The sequence below is a fragment of the Mesocricetus auratus genome, unplaced genomic scaffold (genome assembly GCF_017639785.1).
Source record: "Mesocricetus auratus isolate SY011 unplaced genomic scaffold, BCM_Maur_2.0 Super-Scaffold_100004, whole genome shotgun sequence".
Lineage (NCBI taxonomy): Eukaryota > Metazoa > Chordata > Mammalia > Rodentia > Cricetidae > Mesocricetus > Mesocricetus auratus.
This window is the reverse complement of record NW_024429189.1, coordinates 91431692-91453485: the sequence shown is the minus strand read 5'-3', so window position 1 is coordinate 91453485 and position 21794 is coordinate 91431692. Positions and strand designations below refer to the sequence as shown.

At 42.8% G+C, this 21794-nt stretch overlaps 1 protein-coding gene across 1 annotated transcript; it reads left to right on the top strand.

The window, feature by feature from the left end:
- The first annotated feature begins 8249 nt into the window (after positions 1–8249).
- Positions 8250–8771, top strand: LOC101825466 (60S ribosomal protein L23a-like). Its single transcript, XM_040746201.1, has one exon. It carries the CDS (start codon positions 8256–8258, stop codon positions 8724–8726), a length of 471 nt encoding a protein of 156 aa, XP_040602135.1. The 5' UTR covers positions 8250–8255; the 3' UTR covers positions 8727–8771.
- The last annotated feature ends 13023 nt before the right edge of the window (positions 8772–21794 follow it).

Here is a 21794-nt window from a genome sequence, read left to right as displayed (position 1 = left end):
AGGTTATTTTTATTGACGGCAAAAGATAGGGTGAATTCTAAGCTTGAGAAGAAATGGGCCTAGACATCAACTGTCACAGCTTTTCTTGGGAATTTTATGTAATGATTCGAAGTCCAAGTTGTTTTTTTTTAACATTGTATTTAGTTTTGCATGCATCATGTACATGGAAAACAATGAGTGTAACACAGATACACACTTAACACCTGCATCCTTGTGTTTACATATATGCATATTTTTAAGCTGTAGCATTAAGAAAAATGAAGTGAGCTCTCCTGTAATACAGCATGCTGCTTTAGACAGATGAAAACAGGGTACCTACCAATAGCTTGTATCCACAGCTCTGGATCCACAATTGAATTTTCCTTTCTTCTTCTGCCTATGGTTTCTTCTTACTGTGTTATTTTTGTTAATATGTAATCATTGGCATATTTACATGTCTTAAAACATTACACAAATAGACCGGTGTTTCTGATTGAATCCTGCTTTTTCTTTCACGATGATTTGAGCTTTGTCTATACTAATATGCATGTGTAACTACAGTTCATCATTTGCACTGCTGTATAGCGTGTGCTGTGCATCCCAAGCTATCATCTATTTTATTGTTTATGGACTTTGGTAACGTGGCCCATGCTTCCGTGCACACACACACTTCCACCTCATCTCTGGTGTATATGAGCAATAGTTTCTCTGGGGGCACAAATGATAACTGAGAGAGCAGGGTCTTCAGAGAGATCCATCATCTATTTATACTGCCTTCGGATAAATCACTTTCCAAAGCGGCTGTAGAGATGTACACCGCTAAGAGTCGTATGTGAAGCCACTCATATGTAAAATCCAAGCCAGTGTTTCATGTTGCCACTCAGAGTGTCTACAGTGGGGAAGGGCTCATCACCGCTGTTTGTATTTCTCTGCATACTGACAAGTCTTAACATCTTTGCAAGCCTTTGTTTACCATCTATATTTCTTTAGGATTGTTTTTGTTTGCTGTCTTTCTTCTGGGATTATTTTTGTCTTTTACTTGTCAATTGATAAATTTAAATCTATATTCAGATACTAACACTTTCTAGCACTTCCATGTGAATTTTTAGCTTTGCTTATGATACCTTATGATGTTTTAATACTTATTTTATACACTTCATTTATTTACTTATTTATTCATTTGAGACAGGGCTCACTAAGTTGTTTGGGCTAGCCTGGAACTTAGACAACAGCTCATACTAGCCTTTTACTTTTGGCTCTTCTGTCTCAGCCTTCTGAGTTCTGGAATTATAGGTGTACACCTCCACACCATTTAATATTAATGAAGTTCAAATACCATGTTTAATTAAGATCTTTATGCTATTTTATGTTCTATATTAAAAGTTTTCAACTTTTATTTGTATGCTACTTTCTGAAATATTATAACAGCTTTTATGTGACATGTGGGAAGCCAGGATTTTGTTTGTTTGTCTTCTTTGTCACGTGGATGATAAAAGTATGGGAATCTGCTCCAGCTGAGCAGAACAAGATGCCACAGGCCAGACAGGCTAAACAACAGAAATGTTTGGGGCAGGGGTGGGGCAGGATCAAAGATGCTGTTGGGCTGACTTTTCCTGCATTGTAGTCAGCCTCTTGTGTGTGCTGGTGCTGGTAATGCTCTGATGTCACAGGTCCTCCTTTGTGACTTCATTAACTATGGTTACCTTCTCAAGTGAAGTAGCATATGGGGACTGGGGCTGTGAAGTGTCAGCTTGGAGGAGGAGGTGAGCAAAACCACCCATAGCAAGTGTGTTGGCAAATTACTCTTTATTACATGAGCGATGCCTCCACTCTGCTGTGCATCAGGCTTTCGTGCACGTGGGTGTCTGCCTTAAACTCCATTCTGTGCCCTGGATTCTAGTCACTGGCTCTGTTTGCTACACCTTTATCAAGGCCAAGTGCTTGAGTGTTAAAGCCTTACACAAATCCATGGCTTTTTCCAGTCTGTTCACCTTATTGTCCCACTTTAGGAGCATAGAGAGTTAACATTCTGTTGATCTATGTAAATCTTAGAAGCAACTTTGTCAGTTTCTACTAACAATCTTCTAAAGATTTATGTGAGAAATCATTGAATCTGTAAGTCATCTGGGGAAAATGGACATATTCATAACACTGAATGTTTGACCTTGAAATCTTCACCCCCTGCCCTCCTGGTCTGTCTATCTCCCTCCCTCCCTCCCTCCCTCCCTCCCTCCCTCCCACCTTCCCTCCCTTCCATCCTCCTTCCATTTTTTTCTTCTCTCAGGAAAGTACTCTAATGTGTTTGATATAAGTTCCTTGTACACATCCTGGTTAGCTTAACTGTCAACATAGCTTAGAACATTCTGAGCCTCAACAAAAGAACTGGCTGGATCAGAGTGGCCTGTGGGCATGTCTGTGATTTGGGTAAAGGAGAGCGTGTAGATGGGCATGATTCTCCATTCCTAACTGATGTAAAAGAACATAGCCCACGGTGGGCAGCACCATCCCCAGGCAGGTGGTCCTGAACTGCATGAGAAAGCGGCTAGCTTAGCTGAATCTAAACCTTCCTAAAAGCCAGCTAGCAAGCAGCATCCTCCTGCTGGAGTTCCTTGACCAGAGGTAACTTGGTGTGGAATAGCAACTTGGCCTGTTTTTAAGATACTGCTTTGACTTCCTGCCCCAATTTCCCCCCAAAGATGGACTGTTTCTGTAAACTGAAATAAACCTGTTCTTACCCTGCTGCTTTGTTCATGGTATTTTCATAGGAAATGAATGAGACTAGAGCAATATGGATCCCTACAACATAAGCAGTACTTCTGAGTGTATTTGAATCCACATGGCCGATATTAATCATATGCTGTCTTCTTTTCTTGTGTATTGTTTCTTAGGTGTGTTTGAGTACTAGTGGGACTTACTGTTGCTACACGGAGACTAAAGCAGATATCCTCTCAAACCTATCTACTTCTTCCTCAGTTACCATTGCAGAAATGTCTCACTTTCTGTTTCTTTCCAAGCTTGATATGTATTTTTTAAATCCAGAAATGTATGTCTTTTATTTAAATTTCTGCTCCTTGTCATTATGTGTTTGTTCTCCATACTTATTTAATGTAATCGCTTTGTAAGTGTAGGTATAGCACCTCTCATTCCTGATTTCTTGTGTGTTTATCCTTGAATGTTTTCTTGGCTTATTACCCCATAGATTTGTTGTTTTTTATTTGTTTCTTTTGAATCTTTTCACCAAACAGCCTTCTTGGATTTGTTGATTCTTTGTCTCTGTTTTCTATTTTGTCTGTGATCTTCACTGTTAAAGAAAATTTAAAATACCTACAACATTATTGATTGACACAGGCCAAGTACCCTTATATGTATAAGATTATATCTTATATATGATCTTGATTTCACCTCATGATAAATTAAGAGGGAAATACTAGCATTCTGGCTGTTGAACAAATTAGGAAACGTGAAATTCATAGGGCTACTATGGTGAAAAGTGGAGATTCAAACCCGAGCCACATACACTGAGTTCCTCTATGTCCATAAAGCAGAGCTGAAGGAGAGACAACGTGTAGCTCCAGGGAATAAATTAGAGGTGTCAGGCATTCGGGTGCGCTATGAAGTCACGGAAGAGTTTTGCTGAATTTGGACTTGAAGCTACATCCAGTTCCTGGCTCCACCTCTAGCAGTGCTTTGATGCAAAGGGCTGCAGACTGAGAGAACTCAATTAATGTATGAGTCCCACGTAGCCTTTTCATTTCCAGATATATCTGAGCCAAGAGATAATGGAAAGCTTCCTGCAAATTATCAAATTGTCTTGCTATGAATTGCAATTAAAAAATTTTTTTTCAATTTTTGAATTAGGTTGCAAACAGCTTTCAAGGCATTTTCAAAGCTGGTTCTGGTTCTCACACAGCTGACAGCATCTGCAGACAGGCTGTTTATTATAACCGCCCCGCAGATGGGGATATCAGGAGTTAAGTGACGCGCTCAAGGTCATAGACGTAGCAGATGCAGTCCATACTGCCAATCTAGAATGCAGACTCTCTGGCTCTTACCTTGCCTATTGCTTTTCTTTTTTTAATTCATACTTTTCGCAACCACTGACTTTTAGGTCTCTCTGTAAGGCAGTGATAGGTAAAACACTGTAATAAAAAAACTGTATAAGTTGTAGATATAAAATAGTCATGAAAATAATTAAAATATTATCAGTTTTGGATAGGGGGTTAAGGGAAATTTTCTGTGTGTATCCTGTCAGTGTGTGTAAACCCAGGTGATTAAACCTAGGTAAATGTGTGTAAAATATTATGATAGGTAGAGGATTATGGGGTATGTGTGTGTGTGTGTGTGCAGTGCAGTGCGTACATGCGTGTGAGTGGGTGTATTTGTGTGTGTTAGAATGCATGTGGTTACCAAGGACAATCCTGGGTGTTTTTCTTCAGGAGCCATCCTCCTTGTTTCTTCAGCAAATCCTACTGGCATGCACCACCACAACTGAGAATCCAGCATCTCTCACTGAACCTGAGGCTTGTCATTTGGTCTAGGCTGACTGACTGGCAAGCCCCAGGATCCACTTGTCTTTGCCTCCTGGGTATGACAGAATGATTGGCCTTTTATGTGTGGAGTTATTGAGCAATTTCATCAGTCTTGGATTATGGACCACTTAAAAGAGGTGTAATGATGGGAGATGTTCTGAAATCTGTCTCTTATTGGTTGTTGAATAAAGCATTGTTGGCCAATAGGGAAGCAAGATAGGTAGGACTAGGAGTCGAGGAGAATTCAGGGAAAGAGAAACACAGGGAGTCATGATGTAGCCGCCATAGAAATAAGAGGTCTGGACCCCTTTCTCTGGTAAGAGAAATACTTAGATTAGCAAAGATGGGTTAAATAATTAAGTCACAGATAGTCAGGAAGAAACAAGCAAACGGCCAACAGCTCATAATTAATACAGTGTCTTGCATATTATTTGGAGACTGCAATTGTGGCAGGGCGCAGGCTGATGGCGGGGCAGGATGCTCTCAACAGTGTAAGATTTGCTTTTGAGTGGAAATGTGAGGATACTAATATTTTTTCTACTATGCTCCAAGTTAATCTTAAGAACTCAACAACATTGAAAGTTAGGAGAATCACATATAAAATTTGCAACACAGTATGTTACATCTAATATACTAAGCGGGCCAGAATACCAGCGAGACTGTACAAAAAAATGAGTAAAGGACAGCTCAGCATACTAGAAGAACACTCTAGATTTCTATAGGATGTGATGAGCACTCTCGTATCGCACTGCCTGTTTTTCCTTGTCCCTAAACAAGCAGACTGCAAATGGTCTCAGTCTTGTCCTTTGCTCCCTGTGGCTCCCCTGCTTTGGCAAAATCTTCCATATCCTTGGTCGCTTTTCAGAACATTCATCCGTTTATCTTACCCTAGCCTGTGCCCCCTCTGCTTCGGGTCTGCTCTGTCTCACATCGTCCATACCACGGACCCAGGAAATGGTGACTGGTGCCTTTTATTGTCTGTCATGGCTCCTCCGCCTCGTTTTCTCTCACACACCCTGATATCTTGACGCTTATAACTTAGAATAAGCTATTTTTCACTCTTCTCTCTAGGGATCCTTTTCTGATCCTCTAGTCACATGACTCGTGGAAACTGGTAATCTACTTCACCATCCTTAGAATCTTTTTTGTAACAGTGGCAATGCATCTGGGCTACTGAATGGCCTGTCTTTTCAGATGCTGCACTGACTTAGAACCATGTCTTCATTCTTGTAGCTGAATTCTAGACTTTATCGTTACTGTTGGTGTCACCATCTCCAAATTTCGAGTTCAAGTATGCTAACAGGAGCTGGGGGTGAAGCTCAGCTGTCATAGTATTTGCCAAAGAATTTACTCTGAGGTCCTGGGTTTAATCTCTTGCACTACATAATAAAACTCAGTGTTGTGACACACACTTATCGTCCTAGAATTTGGGAGGTAGAGGCAAGAGAATCAGAAGCTGAAGGTTATCCACAACTATATACAGAGCTTGAGGCTAGCCTGGGCTACATGAAACCCTGTTTCAAAACAAACAAACAACAGTACGATAACGTTTCTTCCAGCATTTCCACAAGTTTCTAGCTCATCAGGAACTCATGCTCAATTCTTGTAGCTCATGTTGCTGGTATGTCACACATATCTTCTCATTTATGTCCGTTTTGTCTAAATCCTATGGACTAGCCAGCCCTCCCTTGCACCAACCCGCATTTCCTTCCTTTTCTCTCTCCAACATACCTAATTGGTAAAACCACAGGCTTGGTTCCATGAGGTCATCTACCGCCTCTTCTCTTGCATCTCGGTAGGGTGGAGTCAGAGGGGGAAATGAAGCTGTCACCTTGCCACACAGACTCACTTTGAATTTACAACCACAGACCTCACCTGGGCCCTCAACACTGCCTAGCCAATTTCTTCTTCTCTCTAGTCAGTTTACTTTCCCACTCTTTGAGAAAATTATTTCACACCTTCTGTCCCTTCAGACCTATGTACTCTTTTCACTCTCAGCTGATGATCCCATTTCCTACCTCACTGCATCAGAAGAGAGGAAGCACCTTCCAGCACCGAATGCATCACTCTATCAGTGTGCCCTATCTCCTGCCTCTGCTCCATGCTAATTCCTACTGACCACTGTGGCCTCCTCTCCACCTGCAACCACTTGGCGCGCTGTTGCTTTCCTAGTCTCTGCTCAGCCCATCTGCAGGCAGACATGGAAGAGCACTATGGTTAGAGGGAGGTCCTCCTACTCCTAAAGGCGAGGAGGGACAGGGTAAGTAAATATTGATTGAGTGACTAGGAGTCTGGGGCCTGGTTCTGTCTTCCATTCTTGTTCCTCCTTAGGCTCTACCCACCTGAAGAAAGTCCCCTTCAGTTCCTTTCCTTCAAATCACAAGGGGCAGACCCTGAGAGAACAGTGTCTCTAACTGTCCAGCCAGCCATGTGGGAGATTCAGGAAGGAAATGTGTCTACTACTCTGGAAACGTTACCATTTGTATTTTAGTTAGTAGAAACAGACCCACCTATCAATAATTTAGTAAGCAGCAAATCATATTTGTAACATTTAGACATATGCCAAAAGTCTGTTTTATCCCGCTTTTTTTTTTTCCAACTCTGACATATCCTATTTTTTTTTTGAAACAGGGTTTCTCTGTATTGTTTTGGAGGCTGTCCTGGAACTCTCTCTGTAGACTAGGCTAGACTTGAACTCACAAAGATCTGCCTGCCTCTGCCTCCCGAGTCTGGGATTAAAGGTGTGTGCCACCAACCCCGGCCGACATATCCTATCTTTAAACACCTTCTTTCCCCTTCTCTCGTCTATCTTTAGAAATGTTCTGCCCATTAAAACCAAACAAAGAAATGCAATCTCATTCCCTGTTAGTTTACCCTTATCTTCTACCCGTTAGACAAAAATTGGCCTAAGGGTGTCACTGTTCTTCCCCGGTATATAATAAACTGCAATATGAGCTAGTAGTAGATTAATTAAAAAGCAAGCTGGGAGTACACTTTTGTACAAATAGTCGTGCCTCAGCCTTCACAGCAGCAGGTCATGAAGTCATGGGTGACTGACTAATCAGGACCATGTAACCAGGCAAAGGCTTAGCCAACCAATCAAGCTGTTTATGTCCACCAATCCTGCACAAAGATGGGCTCTCCACACCTCTTTGGCTTCAGAAAGAAGCGCAATTTGAGAACCACTCTCTGCTCGATTAAATTCTGCTAAGTTTAATTTGTCTGAAGTTTTCAGTTGAATGTGCCTCTTCCAGCCTTCAATATACCAGTGAAACTCTTCTGTCAGACAAGGGGCATTTGCAGATGCCAAGTTCAATGGTCAGCTCTCAGCACACATCTCTCTCTCTTTCCATCTCATTTGCCACAACCAATTACCCCAGCTTCCCTAAGACGAAACACTTCCTACCCCTACCCCACCCTCCCAGAATTCCAGAACTTTCCTGGACACTTCAGAGATTGATTGCCTTATGTTTCACCGTCGAACTCATGCCGCCTTTCTCATTCTTCATTTTCCTACCCTGAAGTCACCATTCAGCACAGTGTGTTCTTAGCTCCCCTCCATCCCGTTTCCCCACCAGAATGCAAGCTGTCATAAGCAGCCCTTGGTGTTGGCCATGACCTTTCGGTTTGTTGTTTTAGGAACTCCTCTTCATTCCTACTGTGGTAAGGCAAGACTCCCTTCACTGACATTTGGCTTTCCTCTTTTTTGAACTTAAATAATTTTTAAAAACTAAAATACAGGCCAAGATGGTGCCGAAAGCGAAGAAGGAAGCTCCTGCCCCTCCCAAAGCCGAAGCCAAAGCGAAGGCCTTGAAAGCCAAGAAGGCAGTGCTGAAAGGCGTCCACAGCCACAAAAAGAAGAAGATCCGCACGTCACCCACCTTCCGACGGCCCAAGACCCTGCGGCTCCGGAGACAGCCCAAATACCCTCGAAAGAGCACGCCCAGGAGAAACAAGCTTGACCACTATGCCATCATCAAATTCCCCCTGACCACTGAGTCAGCCATGAAGAAGATAGAAGACAACAACACGCTTGTGTTCATTGTGGACGTCAAGGCCAACAAGCACCAGATCAAACAGGCTGTGAAGAAGCTCTATGACATTGATGTTGCCAAAGTCAACACCCTTATAAGGCCTGACGGAGAGAAGAAGGCATATGTTCGCTTGCCTCCTGATTATGATGCTCTGGATGTTGCCAACAAAATTGGGATCATCTAAACTGTGTCCAGCTGGCTAATTCCAAATATACTTTTTCACCATAAATAAAAAAAAAACTAAAATACAATTGCACTATTTTCTCCCTACCATTTCCTCTGTCCAATCCTTTCCATGTACCTACTCTTGACTTCCTCTTGAATTCATAGCCTCCTTTTCTTTCATTGTGTTGTTACCCTCATACACCCAGGTGTTTTAGTGTTGTGTGTGTGTGTGTGTGTGTGTGATAGATAAATACATAAATGCAGCCTGCTCTGTGCATTTAGTGTTACCTGGCTCCTCATACATATGTAGTTTCAGGGCTGACCACTTGGTTACGAATAACCTATTAGTGGGATCCTATTAATGGGCTCTTCCCTAGGGAAGACTAATGTTTCCACTCAGCATCCCTTAGTTGCCTGTAGATTTTTTGTCTAGGTTTGGGCCCAGTCATATTCCCCTTCCATGTCAGCGTGTCTATTGGTATTGTCCTTGTTCAGGTCTTCTTTAGGCATCTGCTTCTCTGATGATGATGGTTAATCATGTACAACTCCCTCCACACCCAGTGTACTTGGGGCTGAAGAAGGAGTATCCAGCAGTCATGCTGTTTCTATTGAGATGGGTAGTAAACTTTTCTGAAATCTCTCCTTTGGACCCCATTATTTTCATTATTACCCACCATCCTCCAGGTTGGGCACCCCAATTCACAGGTACCAACTTCCGTCTTTGGTTTTACTGCTGTTTTTTTAAATTTATTTTAATTTTAATTTTAAATAGCTTGTTTTACATGTCAATCCCAGTTCCCTCTCCCTCCCCTCCTCCTGCACACCCCCACCATCCCCCCCTCCTCCCACCTTATTGCCAATTCCTTCCACATAGGGGATATCTAGAGTCTGTCATTTCATTCAGGGTAGGGTCCAGGCACTCCCCTAAGAGTCCAGGCTGAGAGAGCATCCCTGTTTGTGTTATGGACACACTATGTCTGTTAGTATTTGAGGGATAAACACTGATCCACTGCTCAGGAACCCATAGGTAGCCCAGGTCTCCTCATTGACTCTCACATTCAGGAGGTCTGGATCAGTCCCATGCTGGCCTCCCAGCTGTCGGTCTGGGGATCCAAGAGCTCTCCCCTGTTCAGATCAGCTGTCTCTGCTGGTTTTGCCAGCCCATTCTTTGCCAATTTGCTCTTCACTCCTCTCTCTCTGTCGCTGGGTTCCTTGAGTTCTGTTCAGTATTTAACTGTGGGTGTTTGCCTCTGCTTCCATCAGTCACTGGATGAAGGCTCCAGGATGGTTATAGACATCAAGTTCACTATCAGGAATGGGCATTCGAGGTGATCTCTACACTATTGCTTAGCTTGCCAATTGGTGTCATCCGTTTAAATCACTAGAGGTCACAATGGTGCCTGATCTGTCTTCTAACCTATGATTCCCTCTTCCCCCTATCCTACCCCCCCCAGTCAACCTTCCTGTTCCTCCACATCCTACTCTCAATTCCACTTCTCCCCCTCTCTATTTCCCAGGTCCCCCTCCCCCCTACCCCTCTCCGTGTTCCCCATCTGTTCAGAGGATCTTGCCTCATTTCTCTTCTCTTGGGTACCATGCATATCTTTTAGGTTCTTTCCTGTTTCCCAGACTCTCTGTCAGTGGAAGTGCAGACTGGCACTCTCCTGATCCATGTCTAAAATCCATATATGAGTGAGTACATACCATGTTTGTCTTTTTGTGACTGGGTTACCTCACTTAGGATGGTTTCTTCCAGTGCCATCCATTTACCTGGGAATTTCAAGATTCTATTGTTTCTTTTCTGCTGATTAATACTTCATTGTGTAAATGTACCACATTTTCTCTATCCACTCTTCAGTTGAGGGGCATCTAGGTTGCTTCCAGGTTCTGGCTATTACAAATAATGCTGCTATGAACATAATGGAGCAGATGCCCTTGTTGTATGAATTTGCCTCCTTTGGATATATGCCTAAGAGTGGAATTGCTGGGTCGTATGGTAGACTGATTCCCATTTTTCTGAGGAATCTCCATACTGCTTTCCAAAGTGGCTGTACGAGTTGGCACTCCCACCATCAGTGCTGTTTTTTCAATGCACCTACAGAAGTGCCTTTGCTCATACTGTTACTTTTCCAGATGATTTCCCCCCTAGACTCCCATGGTTCTCAATTCACTGTCATCTTCCCAGGGACACCTATCCTGCTAACTCCATTGTAAACCAAAAGCCCCTGGAATTAACATCCCCTGCTGTTGTTTTCCCCCATGCTTTGTTCCTAGAACTTTCCTAACACAGCACACACATTATCTTATTTACCTGTGTATTGTCTGTCTCCCCAGCTAGAATATAAATAAGATCTGTGAGGACGGTGATTATGCCTGTTTGGTTTCTGAAGACAATGTCCAATCATGGTAAGCCTCCCTGTGTCTGTTGAACAACTCAATGGGTGGCTGACTGAATGAGTGTAAGTCAGCTTTCCTCTAGCTGACCTTGCCCTTGCCTGGCTCGTGAACCATGGCTCTCGGCTTCCATCTCCTGCTGCCAGCATGCTCCATCTCTGGTCCACAAGCCCATACTCTCTCAGTTATCTCTGCATCCTTAACTCTTTACCTCTCACCAAATGTACAGACTTCACAGAGATTATTTTTACATCTATACATAAAAATATTTTTAAAGTTTTAAATCCAAATTCTTTGTACAGAAACAGATTCTAAGGAATATAATTTCATTTTAAATCAGAGTAGTAAAAAATTTGAAGTAGTATAAATATTACTTAGTGGGAACATGAATTGCATAGAAAAATCAACAATATGTATCTCAACATGGGGACATATTTATATGTTGGGAAAGGTAAAATTCAAGGTTTTAGGATAGTGTGGTAGTTTGAATAAGAATGGTCCCCATAGGTTCATATATTTGAATGCTTAGTCATCAGGGAGTGGCACTATTTGAGAAGGATTAGGAGGTGTGGTCTTGTTGCAGGGAATGTATCACTGGGCATGGACTTTGAGGTCTCAAAAGCCCTTGCTAGGCCAAATCTCTATCTTTCTGAGGGTTAGAATGCAGCTCTAAGCAACTTCTCTACTCCCAAACCCACCTGCAGCCATGCTCTCCACCATGGTGATAGTGGACTAAGCCTTAGAAACTGGGAGCAAGCCCACAATTAAATGCTTTCTTTAATAAGAGTTGCCTTGGCCATGGTGTCTTTTTCACAGCAACAGAACAGTGAGCAAGACAGATGGGAAGGCCATTTTGTTGACTATGAAGTAATTAATATATGTCAGATTGGACACAGAAGCAGGGTTTTATAACTACATCTGTTCTTTAGACTCAAGGCAGTAGAAAGAAGAAAGAAGATGTACGAGCAAAGGTTGATACAAGTTGACATAACTCCCAAAGTTCACATAGATAGAAAGTTCATATGTGAATGAAGCTAGAAAGTATTTTCAGTAAATGTGACGTGATTATATCATTCACATTGATAAGAAGAGCACCAAGCCTGAAGCATGGAATGGCTAGCAAATGGCGAAGAGACAGAAGTGACAAAACCTCAGTGACTTGTTGCTGTATCAGGAAAGGATGAGACTGTGTAACTACCGATGTTCCTGAGTGTGCCTGTGAGCAACAGTCTATGCATGTGTGCATTGACACACCCTACTGCCATGGGCTGTAACAATTCTAATAGGGACAAAACCATTTCTGTTTGATAAACTTCTTGTCAAGGACAGCCAACCTTGTGACTGACACAGGACTCAGTGAGTCTCTGCTATGTGAGGACACTGCTGCACCTATGGGCAAGCTGATGGGCATTCTACTGGACACTTTTCTTCTATTATGTCTTTCCAATTTACAGAGCTACTTCATAATTATCAGCACTGTATAGTTTGATTTTAGTTTTAAACACAATGCAATGCATATTATAGGTGTGATGGCACCTGCAATCCCAATACTAAGGGAAGCTGAGGCAGAAGAAAAATAATTTGTGGACAGTTTGAAGCAACACAGAGAGAAGCTGTCTTTAAAAAAATAAGAACAAACATAGTGACCCAGTCTTTAAAAAAAAAGGTTTAATTATTCTGATGCTATTTCATTTGTGAAATATTTTCTGTCCTTTATCAATGTAATTTACTTACTTACATCATGTTTTGGTGCAAGTTACAAGAAAAATAACATGCCAGAGAAAATTGCTTTGTAAATGTAAAAATGTAAATCAAATAAAATTCCATTGCAAGTCATTGTTGAGGCCATCTCTAACATTGATTACTGGGGCAAAATACCATCAATGTAGTCACTGCTTTATTACGCAGACTGTAAAATGAACTTTAAAAAAACTCCAAAAGGTCAATGCCTTTCTTTCTTTTTTTCTTTTTCCAATCAGGCTATGTAAAAACAGGGCATTAGAATGAAAAACTATTAAAATTATGCTCCTTACTCCGAACTGAAAACTGTTTACAACACATAATTCTAAAAGTGTGATTCTAACTTCAGCTCTGACATTGGGATGATTTTACTGAATGTAGACATGGAAATTCTGCAATTCATTAAGAAGAGGCAGTGGGAGTCTCAGGGGAAGGATGGACACCCAGGGACTATGACCTAAGTAGCCCATGTTGTCAGGCCAACAAGCATCCACCTTTGACATCTGATGTGGAGTTCAGAGGTCAAGTGTTTTGTTAGCAGGCCGAGGTTCTAGGTTCAGTCCCCAGAACTACAGAAAAAAGAAAGAAAAACAAAAACAAAAACAAGCCTGAGGATGTACTCATTTTCAAAGCTTACTCTTCTGCTGACCTCCCTCTTCTCACAAGGAAAGAAATACTTAACTGTCAATAGCATTCAGTAATACTGACCTTCCTGGATGCCTGTTTGGAAAGCAGTTGACTCCTCCAAGAAAGAGAAATGCTTGAATCCAAATTCCTTATCAGGATCTTCAAGAGACTCCTGGTTTCCTATTTGGCTTCTCTCCAGCAAGTCCCTACTACCGTACCCACAATTCCTTGGTTGGCTGTCTTCTTGGAGTGTCTATATTGCATCCTTATCCTGGTCCCTTGTTCTCATACACCCTTGACTGAAGTGGCATCTCTTGACAAGAATGACTTAGCTCCTTTATTCCTCAGACGTAGGCTCTTGGCTCTGATTTGCAAGCCAGGTTTTCTATCTAGACATTCACCTTAGCATGTATATCGTAGCACAGTTATTCACCTCTGTGCAGCCCTCATTACAAGACTCTCAGATTTCAGATAGCATGGGCCATAGCATTCAACTTCCTCTCTCTAGTGACTGCATGAAATTTACATTATACCTCCCCAGAATGATAGTAGTGGGTAGGCCCTATAGGAATTGACAGAAGTGAGCCTTCCAGAATAAGACAGGGCAACTGTTAAGACTTCTCTCCAAGGCTGAAACAGTAGAGCCTGAGCCCTCAGAGAACAGGGCCCTCATCCGACACCAAGTCTTCCTGCTGCTTGATCTTGGGCTTTCTCGTTTCTGAACGAGAACTGTGAAGCATTTCATTTCTGTTCTCCAAAAATTATCTAGGCTTGAGTATTTTTTTATAGCAGCATGAGCACACTAAGATGGTCCACAATACTCATTTGAGTGACAAAGGAAGGGGTGGTTGGTAAGGAGTTTCTGAGCAGCAAGCCTGTATGGAAGTCCTGGATGACATTAGCTTATGAGACACAGGGGCAGAAAAGATAAATTGGAAAATACCAATCAGAAACTTGATTTATTTCAGAACTTCGCTGTAGAGTTTGTAGAAGCCAAATCTCCTGAAAAAATTAGCTGCAGAGAAACTCCAACTGGGCAGTTGCTCTTTCTTGACCCAGGGGGTTATCTCCACAACCTGTTTTCTTAGGAGGCCCCTCTTTCTCAACTGCCTTTCTGAAACCAGGAAGCCACAAATGGGATTCGTGGGGGCACTCTTTGGCCTTTCTCTGGGATGAAGGCAGGGAGTTTCTCCTGGGGTGAACATCTACGGTTTCTCTTTGCTCCTGTCTTCATTATTCATGTATCTCCACACCATATCCATTTGGCCCCAGTGGCCATATTAGCTGCAGCCACTGGGAATCACACACTGTAAAAGTGTGGACACCCACCAAGTTAAATCATTTTGGTTGGTGAGAATTATTGAGAGACCTGCTCAAAGCTCTAGATGGGAAGGTAGACTCCTCTCACCTTATGGCTCTGTGGGAAGAGAATCAGTTAGGTACTCTTAAACAAGACTTAGTCAAGGCCTTAGGGAGTATTTTTAGTCTCTACCACAATGTGGAAACTAACGTCCTGAGCTTTGCATTTCCTTCAAAGATAGTTTATTGCCAGATTCTAGAGCAGTCCCCTGTAGAGGACTGGCAAAGGCAGACAGACTATTAGGCATGACAACATACCCAGCCTGCTTCAGGCCCTTCCATGCATGCTAACACACTGCAACCATTCATTCAGCATCTGGGCATCATCCTAGGGTGTCCTTCGAGTTAGGCCCCCACATTCTCAGAGTGTTGGATGTCACAGTTCAGACAATTTTATAACCTTTTCTATCTTTCATCCCGTGAAACTTTTGAAACAAAGATGATCCACACTCAAGGAGATCCTAGGCATAAGGACCACCAAAGGCTGCTGGGTAGTCACAAGGCTATGCATGTCCATTACACTGTTGTTGATTAGAGCCATCTACTGTTGGGCTGACTGAAGAGGATACTCTCCCCTCCCCACTCTCTCTCCTCATTATCTGTCTTGCCCTCCTCTCCTCTCCTCACAGGATCAGACAATTGGATTTGAGACTGGCCTTTGGGGGGATTATTTGTTCTTTTCTATAGGGTTCCAAGCCTGACTCTCAGCTCCAGGCCAAATCCTTGCTCTTAGCAACCACTGGGGGCTTGTTAACTGGCATCTTGGTTCTTGGATCATTTCCCGGGCTTCTGAACACACCTGTCTCCCTAGACCCAGATCTCTCAAGTGCCTTTCCAGTTCTTCCAATCCTCTTCTCGTTCTTTCTCTCTCTAGCCATGATTGAACACCAGCTGCTGACTTCCCAGCCACCCACCATAGCAGCTCATTTTTCTAGGTTTATCTCATCCTTTCTTAATCCTCTTTCTTTCAATTGTTTCCCCATCTCCCTCACATCCCTCCCGGGAATTTACTACCTTAATGTGTTAAATTACTATTTCTTCTTTCACTGCCTTGTTTCTCAGTCATTGGTGACAACAGCGTGTATTAACATGTCAAAGCATTTACTATTAACTGTTTACCTCCATGAAAACAAGATCATGGGTGTTTTTAATAGCTACAAAACTAGAAAAGGTAGCAATTTTCATTGTGATCTTTTTTTTTCAAATACTTACCTTGGACTATTTTTACCCTTTCTGGGTAACTTACCTTGGGTCAGTGGACTTAGAAGTTTGGGAATAGTAGTACCAAAGTCTGACCCATTATACACAAAGGATTTGATTCAGGGTTAAGATCAGGATTACAGGTTCCCATCCCCAGAGTGATGATTTACATTTACACACTCTTTTCCTGTATTTGATTTGCATTCCACCTGGAGCTTAGCGCTTCTGTTCCCTGTCCTGCCGCCTCCTGGCCTTTTTGGCAGACATGAAGGTTGAGAAGCCATTGTCTCACATGTTTCCTATGTGGCAGGATGGACAGCAGAAATGGAGGCATATGTTTGAAACCTCACTTTGTTTCAGTGTAAAACGGGAAGTAGTGTCCGTAACATATAAAAAGTGAGACTGTTAGCAGTGCTATCATTCCTACTGAGAGTGTAGTTGGAAAAATAGTTGAGGCAGTTTTGTCCATATGAGAGGGAGAGAACAGACAAGAAAAATATCCAAAGAATCTTCAGCAGGCTTTGTCACAAGCATCATCAAGATGGGTGATTCCTGTCACCATTGTCTCCCCATAAGATGTACACCTTGGAGAAGGCCATTTGTCTGACTTTAGATTTCAAGGGGCATCAGCTAATGTGAGTTCAGGGGTTGAGTACTGGCTTCATACTACATCCTCATGTTCATGTTAAGACACAGGTGAGTGAGCAAAGTCCCTGGACATTATGGTTAATGTGAGTTTTGTTTAATAGGGTGAGGCATAATTTTGTAGCAGGCAGGACAATGAACCACAAACTTTTCATCAGAACCCTGTAGGCAGTGCCTGGCCAGCAAGAGATGCCTTCCCCATGTACCAGCTATAATGTCCAGTGCAAGTGGACAGTATGGGCCAAACCTGAGTGAAATAAAAAAAAAATTTATTTGTCAAAGTCTCTGCTAGACATCAGCATCTGTAAAAATGACAACAGAGACATCTGGCAGTCAACTTTAATCAGGGAACATGGTTAGTTAGGACACAGGATGTTATGCTACAGTTGTAAGAAATACTCTTCTAGAAACAAGTATTGTCATGAGGTACAAGGAGAGTTTGGACAGGGTGACCTTCAGAAAGTTTCTTTGGTGCTTTATACAGTCTGGGGTGTTGCTTTATTGTGTGTGTGTGTGTGTGTGTGTTTCCTAAGGATATGTTTTTTTGCCTAGTTGAAACAGTATTTCTAGAAGGTATGTACAACTTATTAACCTGTTTAAAAACACATATTATTAAATATTCCTTATGTCTTTTATAGCCTTATAAAACTCTTCAATCAGATAACCATTTCTTCATTATTCCATGATGTCAGTCTCTTGAACATGTAATTTATTTCCTGTGTTGGAAGATAAACTCCTTAATGCACAAACCTTTATCCAAAATTCAAATTATTTTCCTATAGGATGGATCCCTGAAAGTATATAAACTGAACCAAAGGATTGTGACACTTTTCAGATTCTTGATGTATTTTGACAAATTGCTTTTGCAAAGGGTGGTACCAATTTGCACTCCCACCCGCAGAGGATTGAGTAAGACAATTTTCAAAGTCTTTGCTAATTGGATAAGTTAGAAATAGCATTCAATTTTGGCTTTACTTTGTATTATTTTCTTTCCACTAAACTTGAAAGACTTCTCATCTTATCAGCTAGTTGGAAAACAAGATCTTTTAAAAAGTAAATCATGTGCAAATTGAGACGCTTGTTAGGGCATCCTATTATTTTGCAAAGGTTGATACTAGCTACAACATATGATGGAAACTGCCTGTCTGAACAAAATGTGGACTATTAAGTGAGCCCCTATCAACAGAACCATTTAGCACGTGTGTTCATGGTACAAATGCCATTTAGAAGAGAGCTGAAAAAGCATGTGCCCATGAGTTGTACTAAAATCAGGCCTGGGGGAGGTGTGAGAAAGCACTTCCATGGGACGGTAAGAGGAGCTGGGGAAAGTGAGCCTGGAGATGCAAACATGGGATGTAAGCGTGTGCCACCACGTTTTCTTTAGTCCTGCAGTATGGCTCTGGAGCCAGGCGGTGTGGTTCCCATGTCAGCACTTGCTCAGCTGTCATTCAGGCCATTAGGGAGACCAAGCGTACATTTCTACTGTCTGGACGAGCACATGGAAGGCTGGGAAGGAAGGGTGGGCATGGGAAGGGAAAGAAGGCTTCCACCCAAGCCTGCCCAAAGCCTGCCACCAGCTAGAAAGCCAGGATTCCAGACAATTATAAAAATTTACTGTGAAGGTTGCCTACATAGAGACAACAATCCTTTTTAGTTTTTAAAAACATTTATTTTTAAATTTTGTATGTATGGGTATTTTGCTTGTGTGTATGTGTGTGTACCATGTGCTTGCAGAGGCTAGAAGAGTGTCAGATCCCCTGGAACTGGAGTTATACACAGGTGTGAGGTTGCTATTGGGTGCTGAGAATTGAACCTGGGTCCTCTGGAAGAGCAGCCACTGCTCAGCAGTCCTTTGTTTCAAATAAAAATGTTAGAATAGCAATGCACCATGCTTAAGGTGTGAGCTGAGAGAGAGAGAGACAGAGAGACAGAGACAAAGGGAGAGAGAGAGAGAGAGAGAGAGAGAGAGAGAGAGAGAGAGAGATCCCCAAACACAAATTTCTTTGCTACCCATGTAACCCTTGTGACCCATGTGACCTTATCAGATTGCAATCCTGTCTATGGTACATTCAGAGTCATGCTATGACCTCATTAAACCAGCAAGAGGAGAAGATGTGTGTGTGTGTGTGTGTGTGTGTGTGTGTGTGTGTGTGTGTACCTGTGTCTGTGTGGTGGGAGGTTCCCAAGACAACTACTTGAAAGATAAAGATAGAAGTCCTATGTATGGTTACTGTGGACATACTTGAGAAGCCCAAACCAACACCTTCTGAGCACACTGTCCTTCCCCAGATCCCCTCTCTTAAGTCTGTACTCAGGTTGATATAAAAAAAGAAAAATCATCCTCACTCCAACTCTGCTTCCTGCTGGCTTTCCCTGGGGTTCTCTTCCAGCTTCGGGCATTGGTGGCACACGCCTTTAATCCCAGTACTTGGGAGGCAGACTCAGGCAGATCTTTATGAGTTCAAGGCCAGCCTGGTCTACAAGATCTAGTTCCAGGATAGGCTCCAAAGCCACAGAGAAACCTTGTCTTGAAAAAAAAAAGATTCCCAATGTCACTTGAGTAGAGGTGTCTGAAGAGAATTCCTGTGGCTGCTGCAGGCCACGGCATGACACTGGGTATCCAGCCTCCACCCACTATCACAAGCACAAGTAATCTACCTCGGGTGGGTGGCTCTCTACCAAGGTGGTGCCTCCTGTGAGGGCACACATATTCTTGAGAGCAGCTGTGCAGATCAATAGTGGAGGCATCCTGGGTGTCAGGTGGAGTGTCCATCTTGCCCCAGGAACCCTGTGATCATCTTCACATCTGTGGGCACTAGACACAGCAGCTCAGTCTCTTGCTTTGACTCTCTGATGGACGAGTATCCAGAGGCTGCTGCGGGGGAGGCCCCAGCTCTGCCACAAAGCTTGAACAAAGCAGTAGCCTCAGCTGGCAATGTCCCAAGGCTTGGGACATTCCCTTCAATGGTTGTATCAACCTCCCTTTGGCTTAGGTGGTGCCTCCCTGACTAACAGGCATACAGCATTGACGGGGCTTGGAATGTGCACAGAAATGTTATTATTTTACATAATCAAAAGGGAAGAGGCACTTCCTCTTTCTTTTATGTCCCACCCTTCCCTTTCCTCTCCTTCTTCCTGGGATATCCCTATGCCTTCCTTTCCTGAACAATTCAGAATGCCATGGGGGAGGGCAGGCTCCCGAGGAGTGGGGAGGGTGTGAGTCAGCAACAGGATGTGGGGTGCCTCCTGGGATAATGAGTAGACAAGGAAACATTTTACGATAATGGGAGTCAGGTTTCTCATTGTCAGAGAAGGAAGTACGAATGTGAAAAGAGAAAATTAGGTAGATCCATAGCTGGAGAGATAGCTGATAGATCTCATTAGTCAGATCCCCCAGGGGGATGGGTGTGAGTCATGCATCCAGGCAGCAAAGAGACACAGGTGGGCAGACACTCCCAGGACGTTAGGGATTTTGGAAAGACTCCTGTACTTGGGGGCAGAACCACCAGGCATAAGACCTTGCATCTATCTGCTTCCCTGTGCCTTCCATTTCCCTCTGGCCCACATACACCCTGGCTCACATGGACCCTCCCCACTCCAGCTCTTGCCTCCTTCTGTGTGAGAAGGACTCACATAGCCTCAAGAAAAAGAACAGAATGAGCCCCAAAGCCACCAAAGAGCTATCCCCTACACAGGTCACACTAGGGCTCTGCTTCTCTGGCTTCAGTGCCCACATACACTCCTGAAATGTACCTATCTATCTACATACATACATAAATACATACATGCATACATACACCCTCTAGGTCTATACATAGTTAGTCTGGGAGCAGTAATACTGCAATAGCAAGAAGGATATTCATTACATGATAACTGTATGTTGCTATCATTCAAAATAAATCACTAAGAAATCCCAGAGATGAGACAGAGAAAATATAGATAATTCTGAAGCAACTCCTTGTTTCAAAAAGTAAAGATACATCCAATAAACAGGGTACATGGTGGAGAGCATGCCAAAAAGACACAGAAATTAGTCTGAGGGGCTCCCACTGACTGACTCCTGGACAACACAGCAAAACAGTTATTGTAGCAGATTAGAAGCCACTAACTAAAACAGGTATCCATGAGTCCATGGTGATATCAATACACATGCATAAATTAAAAGTTTGGGAGGAATGGGAAATGTATCAAGTTTTAGAATACTTCCCTAAAAATACTTACAAATTTCGAGGGAATTAAAGACAGCTATGGCAGTGAAACTGGCGGTCACTAGGCTAGCTGACTAAGGAATGTGTTATCAGCAGCAAAGGGACAAAGTCATGAGCTGCCTTACAGAATGTAGGGGGAGTCTTAGTGGCTCTTGAGTGGTCTTCCTGCCCAAGATGCATAGTGAGAATATAATTGTAGCAAAGACAAAGGACTTACTGTTCTTAACATGGCCAAGTTAGGAACATTTTGGCAACAGCCTATAGCCAGATGGCATTTGTTTGTTCAGGTTGTGTTATTTTGCTACATGACATCGCTATGACAAAAGGTGAGTCCTAAATGAAAATGAGATGATGGCCGCGTGTCAGTGCTATTTTCTCTTTTGGATGGTTGTGCTGGACTGCATGGGAGAAGGCTCTGGTATTCAGGAGTGACAGAGTTTTGCCGTTCAGAAAAATGTTCCATTTTCTTTTTGCAGTTTTTGTCAGTGTCTATGACAGTTTCATATAAAACATACACATGCCAAACAAATCCCAGTAGTGTGTTGTGCTACAATCTAAGCTCCCAAAACAAAGGTCCTGAGAAATGCATGGGATAGGGAACCCACAAGGAGTTTCTTTGTCCTGTGGGTAGTAGCAAGGACATGGCTAGAAGTCAATGGGCCTCTTGTCATGTGGGGCTCATGTGTGGGCACTAGAAAGAGATATGCTGCATGGAAGTGGACAATGGGGACAGGGTTTAGCTTGTGAGAGGTGGTGTCGGACAGAACTCTGGCTGTGTGCTGTCATCACTCATCATGTCATTAGACGCAACTGAGAACACCTCCACCCTGACACCGTAGGACTGTCCTGGGTAATCCTAGGATATTGATGCATGCCAGATGACGATGACGAGGATGAGACCACTCTTGCTTCAC